Genomic DNA, 14,319 nt, shown 5'->3' on the forward strand with positions numbered 1-14,319 from the left:
ACAGCGGGGTGTGCAAGGTGTTTGGACTACAACTCCCAGCGGTCTGTGCGGGCGCTGCGCAGGGAGCGCTGGGAAACGGAGGCGCCGGCTTACGAGGCGCTAAGCGGTGAGGGAGGCGGGGACTACAAATCCCGGAGAGCAGCGCGCGGCGAGGGGGGCGCGGCCGCTGAAAGGGGCGTGGCCTGCGGCCGCTGGAAGGGGCGTGGCCTGCGGCCGGGAGGGGAATGGGGCGAGCGGGGACGGAGGGGCTCTGAAATGGGGCAGGCTCTGGGGGGAACACCCCCGCCCCAACCCAAAACCAGGGGGAACCAGACTCCCCCAGCCCATATATCCTGGGGCGGGGAGCGGGGGACTCTGCGACACACACCCCAAATTCCGTCCCGCCCTCCCCAGGCAGAGGCAGCGCTTTTGGGTTCAGTCCTTTATTTGCTTCATCCAACATCCCCAAATCCGGGGGAGTCCGTAAGGGCACTTGTGGTTATTGGGGGGGGGGGATACACTCAGCCCCTCCCAGGGTCCTGGGAGGAGGGGGGGGTCACAGCACCGATCCCTTGTGCAGATGGGGAAACTGAGGCACGGCGCTGAGAGAGGCACTTTGGCACGTGGGAACAGGGGGTGCAGGGTGGGACAGGAATTCCAGGAGCGACAATGGGGGAATCGCAGGCCAGGCGAGGTCTCCCCTTGAGAAGGAGAACAGTTTAGACAGGGAAACTGAGGCACAGAGACGGGAGAGGCACTTTGGCACTTCGGAAAAGAGGATGCGGGGTCGGGGGAGGGGCACATGAATTCCATGGGATTCTCCGAGGTTGGGCTGCGGATCCCGGGCTGGCGGATCTCACCCCTTGACGAAGAGGATGGCGCTGACCAGCGCGAAGCCGGCCAGGATCAGGATGACCTTGGGGATGCGATTTCGGGGCGCCCCCAACTCCTGGGGCAGAATCTCCAGGAAGGTGACGAAGAGGAAGGTGCCGGCCGCCAGCCCCTCCAGCACGGCCCGGCACAGGCGCTGCCGCGGCCCCGCGCCCGCCGCCAGCACCGTGCCCACCCCGACGCCCAGCGGGGACATGAGGGCCAGCAGCACGAGGCACGAGGCCACGGCGGGCGGGCGCAGGCGGCTCCGCAGCAGCTCCAGCGAGAGGCCGAAGGCCACGGCGCCCTTGTGCAGCAGCAGGGCCAGCAGCACGCGCAGCGCGGCCGCGTCGCCCTCGCGCAGCCCCAGCGCCAGCCCCTCCAGCACCGCGTGCAGCGCCAGCGCCAGCGCCAGCGCCCCGGCCCGCAGCGCCCCGGGGCCGCCGGACACCGGCACCGGCGAGCCCACCGAGCCGCCGGGCGCCGCGGCCTGGATGGAGCCGTTGGGCAGCAGCGCCCGCGACTCCTCGGGAGGCTCGGCCAGCTCGCGCTGCGCCAGCGTCGCCTGCTCCAGCACCAGCACCAGGAAGAAGCCCATGGCCAGGATGAACTCCGGCAGGGGGAACTGCAGCTGCGGGAAGGGGGGGGTCAGTGCCAAGGGGAAGCTGCGGGCAGATGAGGATCTTTCCATGCGTCATGTGGGACACAAGGGGCTCCCGGTGCCTCGGGGGGACGTTGTCACCGGTCCGGCTGCTCCGCTGGCACCGCTCTGGCCCTGTGTCGCTTGTCCCTACTGTCCCTTCTCCGTTGCCCCAGCCCCTCTGTCCTTCCCCATCCTCAATGTTCTCAGTGTCCCATTCTCACTGTCCCCTCTGCACTGTCCGTCCCCTGTCCTTGTCCCTTCCTCACTGTCCGTCCTCTGTCCTTGTCCCTTTCTCACTTCCAATCCCCCCTGTCCGTCCCCTGTCCTTGTCCCTTTCTCACTGTCCATCCCCTCTGTCCTTGTCCCTTTCTCACTGTCCATCCCCTCTGTCCTTGTCCCTTTCTCACAGTCCATCCACCCTGTCCATCCCCTCTTGTCCTTGTCCCTTTCTCACTGTCCATCCCCTCTGTCCTTGTCCCTTCCTCACTGTCCATCCCCTCTTGTCCTTGTCCCTTTCTCACTGTCCGTCCTCTGTCCTTGTCCCTTCCTCACTGTCCACCCCCTGTCCTTGTCCCTTCCTCACTGTCCGTCCTCTGTCCTTGTCCCTTCCTCACTCTCCATCCCCCCTGTCCCCATCCCAGCCACCCCCTCCCCTCCAGCCCCTTTCCCAGCAGCCGGAGCTGCTGACCCCGATCCCAGGGACAGGGACACCCGTGGGGACAGGGGCAGGGCCAGCCGCCGGGGGTGTCCCGGGGGTCTCACCGTGATGCGCAGCCCCTCCAGCGCCGCAGCGATGCTGCCCAGGTAGTCGGGCAGGAGGTCGAGCAGGAAGGTGCCCATGAAAACACCGCCCGAGAAGCAGCTCACGAGGCTGAGCACGGGGCTGCGGGGGTCTGGGGGGGGGAAATTGGGGGGCTGAGACCCCAAAGAGACCCCCCCCTCAGCCCTGCACCCTGACAGGCCCCTTGGGGACAGCCCTGGGGGGGGACAGCCCTGGTCCCAGCCTGTTCCAGACCCTCGGGACACCCCCAGACTCCCCAGGACCCCCGGGAACCCTGAGACCCCCCCCCATCAACTCCATGAGCCCCCGGACAGACACCCACGACCCCCCCACCACCTCAGACTCCTCCGACTCCACAATCCCCTGAGGAATCCCCCACACTCCCAAAACCCTTCAGACCCCCCCCAAACCGCTGAGCCCCCCATTGCCCGGGATCCCCCGAACCCCTGAGACACCCCCAGACCCCCCCATTCCCGGTACCGGGGGGCTGTCGGAAGCACCAGAGGGGTGCGAGGCCGCAGGCGAGGGGCAGCAGCAGCAGCAGCACCAGCGACCCCAACTTCACCCCCAGCCCGGGCGGGGGCTGCGAGGCCGCCCCGGGGCTCCAGGCCAGCGAGGCCCCGATCCCGGTGTCCATCGTGCTCCCGGAGCTCAGCGCCCGCCGCCGGGGAAGCTCCGAGCCGCGCTGCGCATCCCCGGGAAGCGGGGCTGCAACGGGACGGGCCGGTCAGAGCCGCCCCCCGGGCCCGGTGACTCACCCGCCCCGGCGCCGACCCCCCCGGCCGGGCCCCGGGACACGGAGAGGGCGGCGGGGAGGGACCGGAGTGGGAACAAGGACCGGGACCGGAATCAAGGACCGGGATGGGGAACTGGGGGCCACAGAGCGCGTTAGAGGTCAAGGACCGCGACCGGGGACCGCGACCGCAGTGGCGATCAAGGACCGGGACCAGGACGAGAACCGAGAACCGGGATTGCGAACCGGGACCAAGGAACGGCACCGAGCGGGAATCGGGAAATAAGGACCGGGATCGGCTTTTCCGGGGCGAGGATCGGAATCGGGGTCAGGGAGGACAGGGACGGCCGGCACCGAGGCCGGGACCCCCGCTCGCCCCGCCGCCCCGCACTCACCGCCCGCCGCATCCCAACCGCGTCCCGGGAACTCCGGGGGGCGGCGCCGGCGCCGCCAGCCCAGCCAATAGTGACGCGGAGTCCCCGGTGGCGTCACTGATTGACGCGCGGTGCAGCCAATGGGAAGCGAGCGGGGCCCGCGCGGCCCCGCGGCCCCGGGAGCGCGCACGTGTCCGGGCGGGGCGGGGGAATCCTCCGGGTCCCCGCCGTGCCACTCCTGGGACGCCGTTACCGGCAGGATCTCCCCGTTCCTGCACTCCCGGAACCCGATACCGGGGGCACCCCCCGTTCCTCCACCCCGAACTCCGTTACCGGCGGTGAGGGTGGCACCGGCTCCGGTCCAGAGCCACCCGCGATCGCAGCGGAGCCGCCCCAGGCCCGGCTCCGTTCCCGGTTCCCCCGCGAGACCCTCCGGGACGCGGTACCGGGGCAGCCGCAGCCCCCCGCTGCCCCCCGCTGTCCCCGGTGCCCCGGTAGGGCGGCCGGAGCCCCGAGCCCCGCTGGGGGAGGGATGATCCCGGCCCTTCCCGGCACGGGGCGGGACTTGGCTGGATTCCCCGGGATCCCGGAGATCCTGGTGCCCAGCGCCGGCACCGGGCGGAGGCGCCGGCACCACCGGGGACCGGGGGACCCCGAGGAGGGGGCGCAGGGCGTTCATCCCCGGTTGTCGAGGCACGAGGGATCCCGCAGGGGGGTCCCCAGGGAACCCCAATGGAGGCACCGGAGCTCCCGGAGCCGGACGGGCTCTTCCCGGATCCCCCCTCGCTCCCGGTGCCGGTACTGGGCTTCCAGACCTTGACGCTCCCGGAGGATGATGTGAGTGGGGGTGGGAGCGGCGCGGGTGGGCAGGACCCCCACCGGGACACCGGGATGTCCCGGGGATCCCGTCACGTGTCCCCCGGCCCGGTATCCCCGCAGGGCAGCGGAGCCGAGGAGCTGCTGGGGCTGACGGTGAACCCCGACATCGCCTGCGGCCTCGGCACCAGCCCGGAGCCCCCCCGGCCCGACGGGCCCCCCCCGGTGCTGCTGGAGGTGGTCTGTGACCTCAGCGCGCCCCTGTACCCCTCGCTGTTCCCCGGCATCCAGCTGTCCCCTCACCCCGACCCCCAGCCCACGGTGAGTCCCCGCACACCCAGTTCACCCCCGGACCCCCCCACTTCACCCCCGGACCCCCCCACTTCACCCCCGGACCCCCCCAGTTCACTCCCGGACCCCCCAGTTCACTCCCGGACCCCCCAGTTCACTCCTGGACCCCCCCAGTTCACTCCCGGACCCCCCCACTTCACCCCCGGACCCCCCCAGTTCACTCCCGGACCCCCCCACTTCACCCCCGGACCCCCCCAGTTCACTCCCGGACCCCCCCACTTCACTCCCGGACCCCCCCAGTTCGCCCCAGCCCCTCCAGTCCGTCCCTGTCCCGCAGCTCCGGCTGACGGAGGAGGAGAAGCGGCTGCTGGCGCAGGAGGGGGTGACCCTGCCCGGGGACCTGCCCCTCACCCAGGTGTGTGCGGGGACACGGGGGCTCGGGGGGGCCGGGGGGGCACGGGAGTGACCCCCCCTGCCCCAGGCCGAGGAGCGGCTCCTGAAGAAGGTGAGGAGAAAGATCCGGAACAAGCAGTCGGCGCAGGACAGCCGGCGGAGGAAGAAGGAATACCTGGACGAGCTGGAGAGCAGGTGGGGCCGGCGTTCCCGTTATCCCGACGTTCCCGTTATCCCGACGCGCCCCACGTGTGTCCCCTTCCCGGTCACTGTCCCCATCTCTGTCCGGGCAGAGCGGCCGCGTGCTCGGCGCTGAACCAGGAGCTGCGGAAAAAGGTCCAGGAGCTGGAGACGAGTAACGGGTGAGCACGGGATGGGCACGGAGCCGGGAAGGCGGCACCAGGACGGGCACGGAGCTCACCCCCGTTCCCGCAGGTCTCTCCTGCGGCAGCTCCAGGAGCTCATCAAGGAAACGTCCACCAAGCCCGCGCAGACCGGCACCTGTGTCCTGGTACGGCCCCTCTGGGACCCTCCCGGGACCCTCCCGGGTGCCCCGGCCCCGCTCCGGGACTCACGGTTCCCATCCCTCCCCCAGATCCTGTTCCTGTCGCTGGGGCTGATCCTGCTCCCCAGCTCCAGCCCGTTCCGCCGCGGCGGCAGCCGGGACAGCCTCGGACCCACCGGAGGTAACGGGAGCGCCGGGATGGGGGTGGGGACAGCCCCCCGCCCGCCCCAGCGCCCCCCATCCCAGTCCCTGCTCCCGCAGTGACCTCCAGGAACATCCTGACCCTGGCGCGGCGGGAGCCGGGAGCAGCTGGAGAATCCCCGATCCCGCGGTGGATGTCGGGGACAGAGCCGGGACCCGGTGCGCAGGACGGAGCCGGGGGGGGGCCTGGGGATGGGATTCCCACCCCCTGGAGGGATCCAGGCACAAATTCCTCCAGGCAGGACATGGGGACACGGGGACATGGGGATGAGATGTGACCGGGAGACCTCAGGATGGGGGAACAGGGCAGAATAAACCCGCGCTCTGTTTGCACCCCGTGGAATGCCGGGGGGTCCTCCCCAAAAGGACAAACATCCCGGTGCGGCTCCAGCCACATCGATCAGGATTTATTCCACATTTCACTCCTGGGCTGGGTTCCCGAGGATTCTCAGCATGCTCCCAGGGTAGATCCCAGTGCTGCAGGAAACAGGGATCCCCCCAGGAAACAAACACAGCACCACTCCAGGAACGATGACCAGGATTTATTCCACATCCCTCTCCTGGAGTGGGACCCTGGGGACACCCAGGATGATCCCAGAGCAGATCCCAGTGCTGGGGGGGACGGGGATTCCCCCCAAGGGACGAACCCAGCGTCACTCCGGAGCAGTGACCAGGATTTATTCCACATCCCGCTCTGGGGGATCCCCTGGATGCTCTCCCAAAGCAGATCCCAGCAGGACTCCAGGTCAGGGCAGCAAGGCAGAGGCTGCCCCTTTGCCGCTCCGTGGCGAGCGGAATTCCCGGCTCCAAACCCTCGGGAGCCTCTGGCTAAATGGACTCGATCTGTTTGCGGACCTTCTCCAGCGCTCGCCGGTCCAGCACGCGCTGCCGCAGCACCACGAGCGCCGCCGCCGCCGCCGCCACGCCCAGAGCGGAGCCCACGAAGCGCCAGAACCGCTGCGCCTCCAGCGCGGCCGAGCGGCAGCTGCGCAGCACAGCCCGAGGGAATGCCCGATCACCCGGGAATTCCCAGCCCTGATCCCCCCGGGAGTGACCAGCCCCGATCCCACAGAGTTCCCAGCCCCAGTTCCCCGAGAATGATCAGCCCCGATCCCCCGGGAGCTCCCAGCGATGATCCCACAGGGATTCCCAGCTCCAATCCCCCAGGAATTCCCAAACCCAATCCCACAGGATTTCCCAGCCCCAATCCCCCGGGAATTTGCAGCCATGATCCCACAGGATTTCCCAGCCCGGATCGCACAGGAGTTCCTGGCCCCGATCCCCTGGGAATTCGCAGCTGGATTCCCCGGGAGTTCCCAGCCCCCGATTTCCCAGGAATTCCCAGTCCCAATCCCCCAGGAATTCCCAGTCCCGATCCCCCTGGAATTCCCAGTCCTGATCCCCCTGGAATTCCCAGTCCTGATCCCCCTGGAATTCCCAGTCCTGATCCCTCTGGAATTCCCAGTCCCAATCCCCCTGGAATTCCCAGTCCCGATCCCCCTGGAATTCCCAGTCCCAATCCCCCTGGAATTCCCAGTCCTGATCCCCTTGGAATTCCCAGCCCCGATCCCACAGGATTTCCCAGTTCCAATCCCCCTGGAACTCCCAGCCCGGATCCCCCGGGATTTCCCAGCTTCAATCCCACAGAGTTCCCAGCCCCAATTCCCCAGGAATTCCCAGCCCCGATCCCACGGGAATTCCCGGCCCTGATCCCCCGGGAATTCCGGGAATCCCCGGCCCCACCTCTTGTACTCATCCCGGTGGGACGAGGCGCAGTTGATCTTCTCGATGAAGCCGGTGGGGCCGCAGGCCGGGATCGTCTTCTGCCAACGGGGGGACGGAGGGGTCGGTCGGGGAGAGACCCCCGGGGCCAAGGCGGGGACCCCAAGCCCCGCAGCCGCCCCGGGCACCCGCACTCACCATCTCGAAGCCGGAGCACCGCGTGCACTCCTGGGCAACCACGAACTGCTCCACTCGCCAGCACGGCGTGGCCACCGCGGGGCTCGCTGCGGGGGGATCGCGTTACGGGGGAAGCGGCCGGGAGCGCCCCGGCACCGGACCAAGACCCCCGCTACCGGACAGACCCCTCCGTCTCGAGCCTCCCAGAGCCGGATCTACCCCGGTCCGAGTCGCCGGGACCGATCCGAGCTCCTCACACCCCGGTCCGAGCTCCCCACTCCCCGGTCCGATCCCCCGGGACCGAACCGAGCCCCTCACACCCCGGTCCGATCCCCCGGGACCGAACCGAGCCCCTCACACCCCGGTCCGATCCCCCGGGACCGAACCGAGCCCCTCACACCCCGGTCCGATCCCCCGGGACCGAACCGAGCCCCCCACACCCCGGTCCGAGCTCCCCCGGGACCGAACCGAGCCGCTCACATCCCGGTCCGAGCTCCCCACACCCCGGTCCGAGCTCCCCACACCCCGGTCCGATCCCCCGGGACCGAACCGAGCCCCTCACACCCCGGTCCGATCCCCCGGGACCGAACCGAGCCCCTCACACCCCGGTCCGATCCCCCGGGACCGAACCGAGCCCCCCACACCCCGGTTCGAGCCCCCCAGGACCGTCCCAAACGCCGGCCCGGCCCTGCTCACCGGGCCGCTCCTCGCTCGCCGCCACCGCCGCCGCCGCCGCCGCCGGGCTGTGGGCACAGAGGAGCTGCCGTGAGGGCCCCGCACCGGGCCCGTCCCTCCCACCCCCCGGTCTGCCCCGGTTCCCGCTCACCGCAGCCCGCCCGGCACCGCGCTCAGCACCGCCAGCAGCACCGTGAGGGCGCCGGGCTCCATCGGGGCGCCGGGATCCGCCGGACAGAGCCAGGAACCCCCGCGATCCTCCGGGAACTACCGGGCCCGGCCCCGCCGCGACCGCGGCGCCGCCGCCATGTTGGAAGTGCCGGGGGTGCCGGGAAGGGGAGGGCGGGGCCGGCGGGGGGGTGCCGGGCTCAGCCAATGGGAGAGGGGGGGCGTGACTCGAAGGCCACAAAGGGGCGTGGTTTGGCCTCAACGGGCGCGGCTTGGTTTAATTAAGGGCGGGGATATGCAAGAGAGATGGGGCGTGGCTCTGAGAGTGGGCGTGGTGTCAATCCAAGTTTGGTGTTGTGGGCGTGGCTTGGGCGCGGCCTCGCCGCCGCTCGTCCCGGTCCCGGTCCCGGTCCCGGTCCCGATCCTGATCCCGGTTCCGGTCCTGATCTCGACCACGATCCCGATCCTGGTCCCAGTTCCGATCGCAATCCCCACCCCAGTCCCGATCCCAGTCCCGGTCCCGGTCCCAACTCCGATCCTGATCCCAATTCCGGTCCTGGTCCTGATCACAATCCCGGTCCCGATCCCGATCCTGGTCCCGGTTCCGATCGCAATCCCCATCCCGGTCCTAATCCCAATCCCGGTTCCAGTTCCGGTCCCGATCCTGACCCTGTCCCGTCCCATCCAAACCCCCGTCAAAGACACTCCGGAGCCGGGACAAGGCACAGCGGGGCTTTATGGCACAAGGAGAGAGGGGGGCAGCCCCAAATCCCCCCGAATTCCCTCCCAGATCCCTCCGGAGAGGCGCCTGCGCTGCCCCGGGGGTCTCGGGGAGGTCCCGAGCCCCTACCCCAGCGAGCATCTCCCGCCGGCCTTCCTCGGAGGGCCGGGCTCCAGCAGGGCCCTGCTGCTGCTGCCGGGGGGCTGCGAACAGAGTGGGGGGTCAGGGGGGCGCAGGGGGTCCCTGGCCTGCTCCCCCAACCCCCAAAATCCCGGCCCCACTCACGGCTTTCCGGAAGGATTTGTGCAGGATGTCCCGAGCCAGCGTGCAGAAGGCCTGGGGGGGACAGGGGCTGCTCAAGGTGGGGTGGGGGGCAGTGCCCGGGGACCCCCCGGGAGGAAGGAGAGACCCGCCCCCGTCCCACCAAACCTGGGGGTGCGGTCCCCCCAGGCCCGGGACCCTCACTCTCACCTCCTCCACGTTCTCGCTGGACTTGGCGCTGGTCTCGAAGAAGCGAATCCCGTGTTCCTTCGCCAGCTGAGCGACCACGGCCCCCCCTGTGATCCCCACGCAGCCCCTCCAGCCCCCTGTGACCCCCCCAATCCCACTAACCCCCCCCCAACCCTCCTGCGACCCCCCCCATTCCCATAGAGCCCCCCCACTCCCAGCCCCACAGACTCCTCCGGAGTGTCCCCCAGAGCCCCTCAGCCTCAGAGCCACCCCCAGACCCCCCCGCCCCACAGAGCCCCCCCAATCCCAGCCCCGTGGACCCCCCCTCACCCCCCAGGCTCCCCCAGCACCCCCCCAGCCCTCGCCCACCTTCTCGGCCGCGTCCCGCTGCACTTTCCGCCTCCCCTCCATGTCACACTTGTTGCCCAGGAGGAGCCGCTCGACCCCGGCCGAGGCGTTCTGGGGAAAGGAGGATGGGGGGAAAAAACACGGGCAGGACCCCCGCGACCCCCGCCCGCCCCCCACCCCCCCCGCGAACCCCGGAATCCCCCCACCCACCTCCTTGATGCTTTTCATCCAGTTCTGGATGTTCTCGAAGGACTTCTCGTCCGTGATGTCGTACACCAGGACGATGCCCTGGGGGGATCGGGGCTCAGCGGGGGGATCGGGGCCCCCTGCCCGCGGTTTTGGGGTGGGGTCCTCGCCCCTGGAGCCCCACCCCGGGCTGCAGCCCCCTCCCCGTACCACGGCTCCGCGGTAATAGGCCGTGGTGATGGTTTTGAAGCGCTCCTGTCCCGCCGTGTCCCTGTGGAAACGGGGCGGTTTTGGGGATTTTGGGGGGAATTTGGAGGGGGGGTCTCCCACCCTTCCCGGAGCGCCCCCCCACCAACTCACCAGACCTGCAGCTTGATCTTCTTCCCATCGATATCCACAGTGCGGATCTTGAAGTCGATCCCTGGGGGAAAGGGATGGGGGGCGCTGGGAGTGGGGGAGCAGAACTGCTCCCAGTGCTCCCAGTGCTCCCAGTGCTCCCAGTGCTCCCAGTGCCGGCATTCCAGCGCCCAGTAACCATCTGGCTCCCCGGGAAAGGGGGGGGCAAAATCCGGGAGGGGAATCCCCGAGGTTCCTGGGAAGAACCGGGGTCCCGGCGGGGGGCTCTGGTGAGTTCCAGGGTGAGGCGTCCCGGGGATTTTGGGATGGGGCTGCTTGCTGAGTGCCAGGATGGGGGTCCCGGTGAATCCCACGATGGGGGTCCCGGTGGGTCCCAGGACGGGGGTCCCGCTGGGTCCCGGGGCGGAGGTCCCGGTGGGGTGTCGGGACGAAGGGATCTGGGAGGGGTCCCGGGGGGATTTCGGAGAGGGGAGGTCCCGGTGAATCGCGGTTGGGGGATCCCGGAGGGGTCCCAGGATGGGAGTCCCAGCGCGGGGGTCCCGGACAGTCCCGGTGGGTCCCGCTGGGAGGTCCCGGTGAATCGCGGAGGGTCCCACTGGGGGGTCCCGGACAATCCCGGTGGGTCCCCGTTGGGGGGGTCCCGGAGGGGGTCCCGGGGGGGGTCCCACTCACCGATGGTGGAGATGTAGGTGCTGCTGAAGTTGTCCTCGGCGAAGCGGATGACGAGGCAAGTCTTGCCCACGCCGCTGTCCCCGATCAGCAGCAGCTTGAAGAGGTGGTCGTAGGCCTTGGCCATGGCCCCCGCCACCGCCCGCCGCCACCGGGACCGGGCCGGCCCCCCCCCCCGGGCGGGGCCTGGCTGCGGCTCCGCCCCCCCGCCGTGACGCCACGCCCCAGTGACGTCACAGCCGAGGGCAGACTGACGTCAGGATGCCGAGATGCCACGCCCAAAACGGCGCGAGCGCGACCTGCTGGCAGCAGCGCAGGTGACCTTCCCAAGATGGCAGAGGCGTGACGGCCTCCCCAAGATACCGGCATCACGGGGACCTTCCCAAAATGGCGGAAACACGAACCACCATGAGGCGCCTTCCCAAACTCCAACAACGGAAACCCCCGCCCCCAAATGGCCGCGATGAGAGGCGCCTCCCCCAGGGTGACAAAACTTTAATCGCCGTCCCAAAAGGCGGCTCAGTGGGCGACCTTCCCAATATGGCGGCAACAGCCTCCCTCAGAGTCCGAAACCGGCACCGCCCCACTTCCGCCCCTGGGGCCGCCCCGCAGCGGAAATGGCGGTGCGGCGCTCAGCCCGTCCCTTTCCGGTCCCTCACGCCGCCGCCGCCATGCCCGTGAGTGCGGCCCGACCCTGCCCGGCCGCCGCCGCCCCCGCGGGCGCCGCGGGGCCGCGCCCGGCGGGGCCGGCGAGGCGCGGGAGGGCGCGGGGACGGCGCCGGGAGGGCGGCGGGGCCGGGGGCGCGCGGGGCGCTGCGGGCGGGGAGCGCGAAGCGGGGGGTGCTCCAAGATGGCGGCAGCGGCGTGAGGGGACGGGGTGGGGGGGAGCGGGAGCGATCGCGGTGCCTCCGGGACTGACCGATGGCGGTGTGCCCGCAGCTCGCCAAGGACCTGTTGCACCCGTCTCCCGAGGAGGAGAAGCGCAAGCACAAGAAGAAGCGGCTGGTGCAGAGCCCCAACTCCTACTTCATGGACGTCAAATGCCCCGGTGGGCACCGAGGGCCCCTCCCCGTGTCCCTCCGTGTGTCCCGGTGTTGTCGCCGCTCTCTTGCTGCCCTTCCTCGTGTCCCGGGGCCTTTCCACGTGTTTTATTTCCCCATGTCCCGACGTCTCGTCGTGTCCGTCCCCGTGTCCCGCCGGGCTCTCCCTCCATGTCCCCTTTCGTGTCCCTTCCCGTGTTCCGGTGTCCCCTCGTCCCCTCACGTGTCGTGGCGTCCCTGCCCGTGTCCCCCCGGTATCCTCGGCTCCCCCTGCCCGTGTCCCCCCGGTGTCTCGGGCTCCCCCTGCCCGTGTCCCCCCGGTGTCTCGGGCTCCCCCTGCCCGTGTCCCCCCGGGTGTCTCGGGGTCCCCTTGCCCGTCTCCCCCCGGTATCCTCGGTATCGGGGTCCCCCTGCCCGTGTCCCCCCGGTATCCTTGGCTCCCCCTGCCCGTGTCCCCCCGGTGTCTCGGGGTCCCCCTGCCCGTGTCCCCCCGGTATCCTCGGGGTCCCCCTGCCCGTGTCCCCCCGGTATCCTCGGCTCCCCCTGCCCGTGTCCCCCCGGTGTCTCGGCTCCCCCTGCCCGTGTCCCCCCGGTGTATCGGGGTCCCCCTGCCCGTGTCCCCCCGGTATCCTCGGTATCGGGGTCCCCCTGCCCGTGTGCCCCCGGTATCCCCGGCTCCCCCTGCCCGTGTGCCCCCGGTATCCCCGGCTCCCCCTGCCCGTGTGCCCCCGGTATCCCCGGCTCCCCCTGCCCGTGTGCCCCCGGTGTCTCGGCTCCCCCTGCCCGTGTCCCCCCGGTATCCCCGGCTCCCCCTGCCCGTGTGCCCCCGGTATCCTCGGCTCCCCCTGCCCGTGTGCCCCCGGTATCCTCGGCTCCCCCTGCCCGTGTGCCCCCGGTATCCTCGGTATCGGGGTCCCCCTGCCCGTGTCCCCCCGGTATCCTCGGCTCCCCCTGCCCGTGTCCCCCCGGTATCCTCGGCTCCCCCTGCCCGTGCCCCCCGGTATCCCCGGCTCCCCCTGCCCGTGTCCCCCCGTGACTCCGCTGTCCCCGCAGGCTGTTACAAGATCACCACCGTGTTCAGCCACGCCCAGACCGTGGTGCTCTGCGTGGGCTGCTCCACGGTGCTGTGCCAGCCCACGGGGGGCAAGGCCCGGCTCACCGAGGGTGGGTATCCCGGGGGCTTTGGGAATCCCGGCCGGCGGGGAGGGATCCGGGGCTGCTCCATGGGGAGGTGCCGTGCAAGGAGGGCTTTGGGGGATCTGGGAATCTTTGGGGTGGGGGGAGGTTGGGGGTCCCACTGGAGGGAGGTGGAAGCCCTGGAGGGGCTGGTTCTTCCTTGGGGTGGGGGAGTTTGGGATCCTAGGACAGGCTGATTCCCCCCTCGGTAGAATTTTGGAATTCTGGGGGAGGCTTGGAGTGCCAGGGAGAGCTTTGGAATTCTGGCTGGTTTGGGAGCCTTCAGCAGCGAAATTGCCCCGAAGTTTGGGTTGGGAGATGTGGAATTCCCGTTCCCAGAGGGATTCAGGGACCCTGCAGCATTCCCAGGATTTGTTTGTGCCCCCCCAGGCTGCTCGTTCCGGCGGAAGCAGCACTGAGCGAGCCGGACACCACGGAGACAGACGGGAATTCCGCCCAGTCCCTGTAGCCCCCTCCGCTTCCCACCAATAAATTTTGGATAAAATACCCAAAATGGGTCAGCTGTGGTTCTTGGCTGCGGGGACAGCGGGGTTTGGGGGCGTGGGGAGGGAATTCCTTCCCTGAGAGGGTTAAAGCTGTGGGAGATCCAGCAGAGCATCCCTTCCCAAACCATTCCCGAGGAATCCAGGTGCAGGGGGTGCCACCACCACCACCCTGGGTGGGACAAATCTCCTTCCTGTCCTTCTGGAGACCCTTGGGATGCTCCAGCTGGGCTCGCTTGGGAATTCCACGTGGATAAACCTTTTCTGTCTGTGGTTTAACTGGAAGAACTGGGAATATCTGCGCTCTGATCCCAACGTGGATCCCTTCCCATCCCTGTTTTCCCATTTGGGAGGGAATAACCGGGACGTTTTCCCTAGATTTGGGTCTGGTGTGAGTCAGGGCTGGGGTGAGCTGGGGGCTCGGCTCTCCCCATTCCCACCTGGAGCTCCCAAAATCCATCCTGAGGCTCTCGTGGGAGCCTCACCCCGGATTTTTTGGGGCGCTGGAAGGACGAGCCCCCCTCCCTGCCCGGCTGCTTCC

The 14,319-nt window shown here is 69.7% G+C and overlaps 5 protein-coding genes across 7 annotated transcripts; 2 read left to right on the forward strand and 3 right to left on the reverse strand.

The window, feature by feature from the left end:
• Positions 1-397: 397 nt before the first annotated feature.
• Positions 398-4,059, reverse strand: SLC39A1 (solute carrier family 39 member 1). The gene is made up of 4 exons (XM_068174951.1): positions 3,402-4,059; positions 2,754-2,981; positions 2,255-2,385; positions 398-1,480 (listed from the first exon to the last, which is right to left on the reverse strand). Exons 1-4 carry the CDS (start codon positions 4,057-4,059, stop codon positions 836-838), a joined length of 1,662 nt encoding a protein of 553 aa, XP_068031052.1. The 3' UTR covers positions 398-835.
• Positions 4,060-4,085: 26 nt separating this feature from the next.
• On the forward strand, positions 4,086-5,997 carry CREB3L4 (cAMP responsive element binding protein 3 like 4). 3 transcript variants are annotated; one of them, XM_068174984.1, is made up of 8 exons: positions 4,086-4,217; positions 4,320-4,517; positions 4,807-4,902; positions 4,969-5,075; positions 5,174-5,242; positions 5,316-5,391; positions 5,476-5,566; positions 5,647-5,997. In XM_068174984.1, the coding sequence occupies exons 1-8, from the start codon at positions 4,113-4,115 to the stop codon at positions 5,862-5,864; spliced, it is 960 nt and encodes a 319-aa protein (XP_068031085.1). In that variant the 5' UTR covers positions 4,086-4,112; the 3' UTR covers positions 5,865-5,997. The 3 variants fall into 3 exon arrangements, with proteins under 3 accessions (XP_068031085.1, XP_068031086.1, XP_068031087.1); XM_068174985.1 differs by having other exon boundaries at positions 4,825-4,902; XM_068174986.1 differs by lacking the exon at positions 4,807-4,902.
• Positions 5,998-6,107: 110 nt separating this feature from the next.
• On the reverse strand, positions 6,108-8,447 carry JTB (jumping translocation breakpoint). The gene is made up of 5 exons (XM_068175011.1): positions 8,312-8,447; positions 8,182-8,228; positions 7,507-7,592; positions 7,330-7,409; positions 6,108-6,571 (listed from the first exon to the last, which is right to left on the reverse strand). Exons 1-5 carry the CDS (start codon positions 8,371-8,373, stop codon positions 6,415-6,417), a joined length of 432 nt encoding a protein of 143 aa, XP_068031112.1. The 5' UTR covers positions 8,374-8,447; the 3' UTR covers positions 6,108-6,414.
• Positions 8,448-9,046: 599 nt separating this feature from the next.
• RAB13 (RAB13, member RAS oncogene family) lies at positions 9,047-11,271 on the reverse strand. The gene is made up of 8 exons (XM_068175006.1): positions 11,063-11,271; positions 10,394-10,454; positions 10,244-10,304; positions 10,058-10,135; positions 9,869-9,958; positions 9,521-9,586; positions 9,335-9,385; positions 9,047-9,252 (listed from the first exon to the last, which is right to left on the reverse strand). The coding sequence occupies exons 1-8, from the start codon at positions 11,184-11,186 to the stop codon at positions 9,175-9,177; spliced, it is 609 nt and encodes a 202-aa protein (XP_068031107.1). The 5' UTR covers positions 11,187-11,271; the 3' UTR covers positions 9,047-9,174.
• Positions 11,272-11,637: 366 nt separating this feature from the next.
• Positions 11,638-13,789, forward strand: RPS27 (ribosomal protein S27). The gene is made up of 4 exons (XM_068175014.1): positions 11,638-11,736; positions 11,999-12,107; positions 13,153-13,263; positions 13,666-13,789. Exons 1-4 carry the CDS (start codon positions 11,677-11,679, stop codon positions 13,692-13,694), a joined length of 309 nt encoding a protein of 102 aa, XP_068031115.1. The 5' UTR covers positions 11,638-11,676; the 3' UTR covers positions 13,695-13,789.
• The last annotated feature ends 530 nt before the right edge of the window (positions 13,790-14,319 follow it).

The sequence above is a fragment of the Anomalospiza imberbis genome, chromosome 29 (assembly GCF_031753505.1).
Source record: "Anomalospiza imberbis isolate Cuckoo-Finch-1a 21T00152 chromosome 29, ASM3175350v1, whole genome shotgun sequence".
Classification (NCBI taxonomy): domain Eukaryota; kingdom Metazoa; phylum Chordata; class Aves; order Passeriformes; family Viduidae; genus Anomalospiza; species Anomalospiza imberbis.

Excerpts from the sequence above, each read along its gene's own strand:
- RPS27 (XM_068175014.1), top strand. The coding sequence starts at position 11,677 with ATGGCGGTGCGGCGCTCAGCCCGTCCCTTTCCGGTCCCTCACGCCGCC. Across the intron at positions 12,108-13,152 it reads CATGGACGTCAAATGCCCCG|GCTGTTACAAGATCACCACC; the intron begins GTGGGCACCGAG and ends CTGTCCCCGCAG. Across the intron at positions 13,264-13,665 it reads CAAGGCCCGGCTCACCGAGG|GCTGCTCGTTCCGGCGGAAG; the intron begins GTGGGTATCCCG and ends GTGCCCCCCCAG.
- RAB13 (XM_068175006.1), bottom strand. The coding sequence starts at position 11,186 with ATGGCCAAGGCCTACGACCACCTCTTCAAGCTGCTGCTGATCGGGGAC. Across the intron at positions 10,455-11,062 it reads CACCTACATCTCCACCATCG|GGATCGACTTCAAGATCCGC; the intron begins GTGAGTGGGACC and ends CCTTTCCCCCAG. Across the intron at positions 10,305-10,393 it reads AAGATCAAGCTGCAGGTCTG|GGACACGGCGGGACAGGAGC; the intron begins GTGAGTTGGTGG and ends CCGTTTCCACAG.
- JTB (XM_068175011.1), bottom strand. The coding sequence starts at position 8,373 with ATGGAGCCCGGCGCCCTCACGGTGCTGCTGGCGGTGCTGAGCGCGGTG. Across the intron at positions 8,229-8,311 it reads GCGGTGCCGGGCGGGCTGCG|CCCGGCGGCGGCGGCGGCGG; the intron begins GTGAGCGGGAAC and ends CTGTGCCCACAG. Across the intron at positions 7,593-8,181 it reads GGCGAGCGAGGAGCGGCCCG|CGAGCCCCGCGGTGGCCACG; the intron begins GTGAGCAGGGCC and ends ATCCCCCCGCAG.
- SLC39A1 (XM_068174951.1), bottom strand. The coding sequence starts at position 4,059 with ATGAACGCCCTGCGCCCCCTCCTCGGGGTCCCCCGGTCCCCGGTGGTG. Across the intron at positions 2,982-3,401 it reads CGGTTGGGATGCGGCGGGCG|CCCCGCTTCCCGGGGATGCG; the intron begins GTGAGTGCGGGG and ends GTCCCGTTGCAG. Across the intron at positions 1,481-2,254 it reads TGGAGGGGCTGCGCATCACG|CTGCAGTTCCCCCTGCCGGA; the intron begins GTGAGACCCCCG and ends CCCTTCCCGCAG.
- CREB3L4 (XM_068174984.1), top strand. The coding sequence starts at position 4,113 with ATGGAGGCACCGGAGCTCCCGGAGCCGGACGGGCTCTTCCCGGATCCC. Across the intron at positions 4,218-4,319 it reads TGACGCTCCCGGAGGATGAT|GGCAGCGGAGCCGAGGAGCT; the intron begins GTGAGTGGGGGT and ends GTATCCCCGCAG. Across the intron at positions 5,076-5,173 it reads CTGGACGAGCTGGAGAGCAG|AGCGGCCGCGTGCTCGGCGC; the intron begins GTGGGGCCGGCG and ends CTGTCCGGGCAG.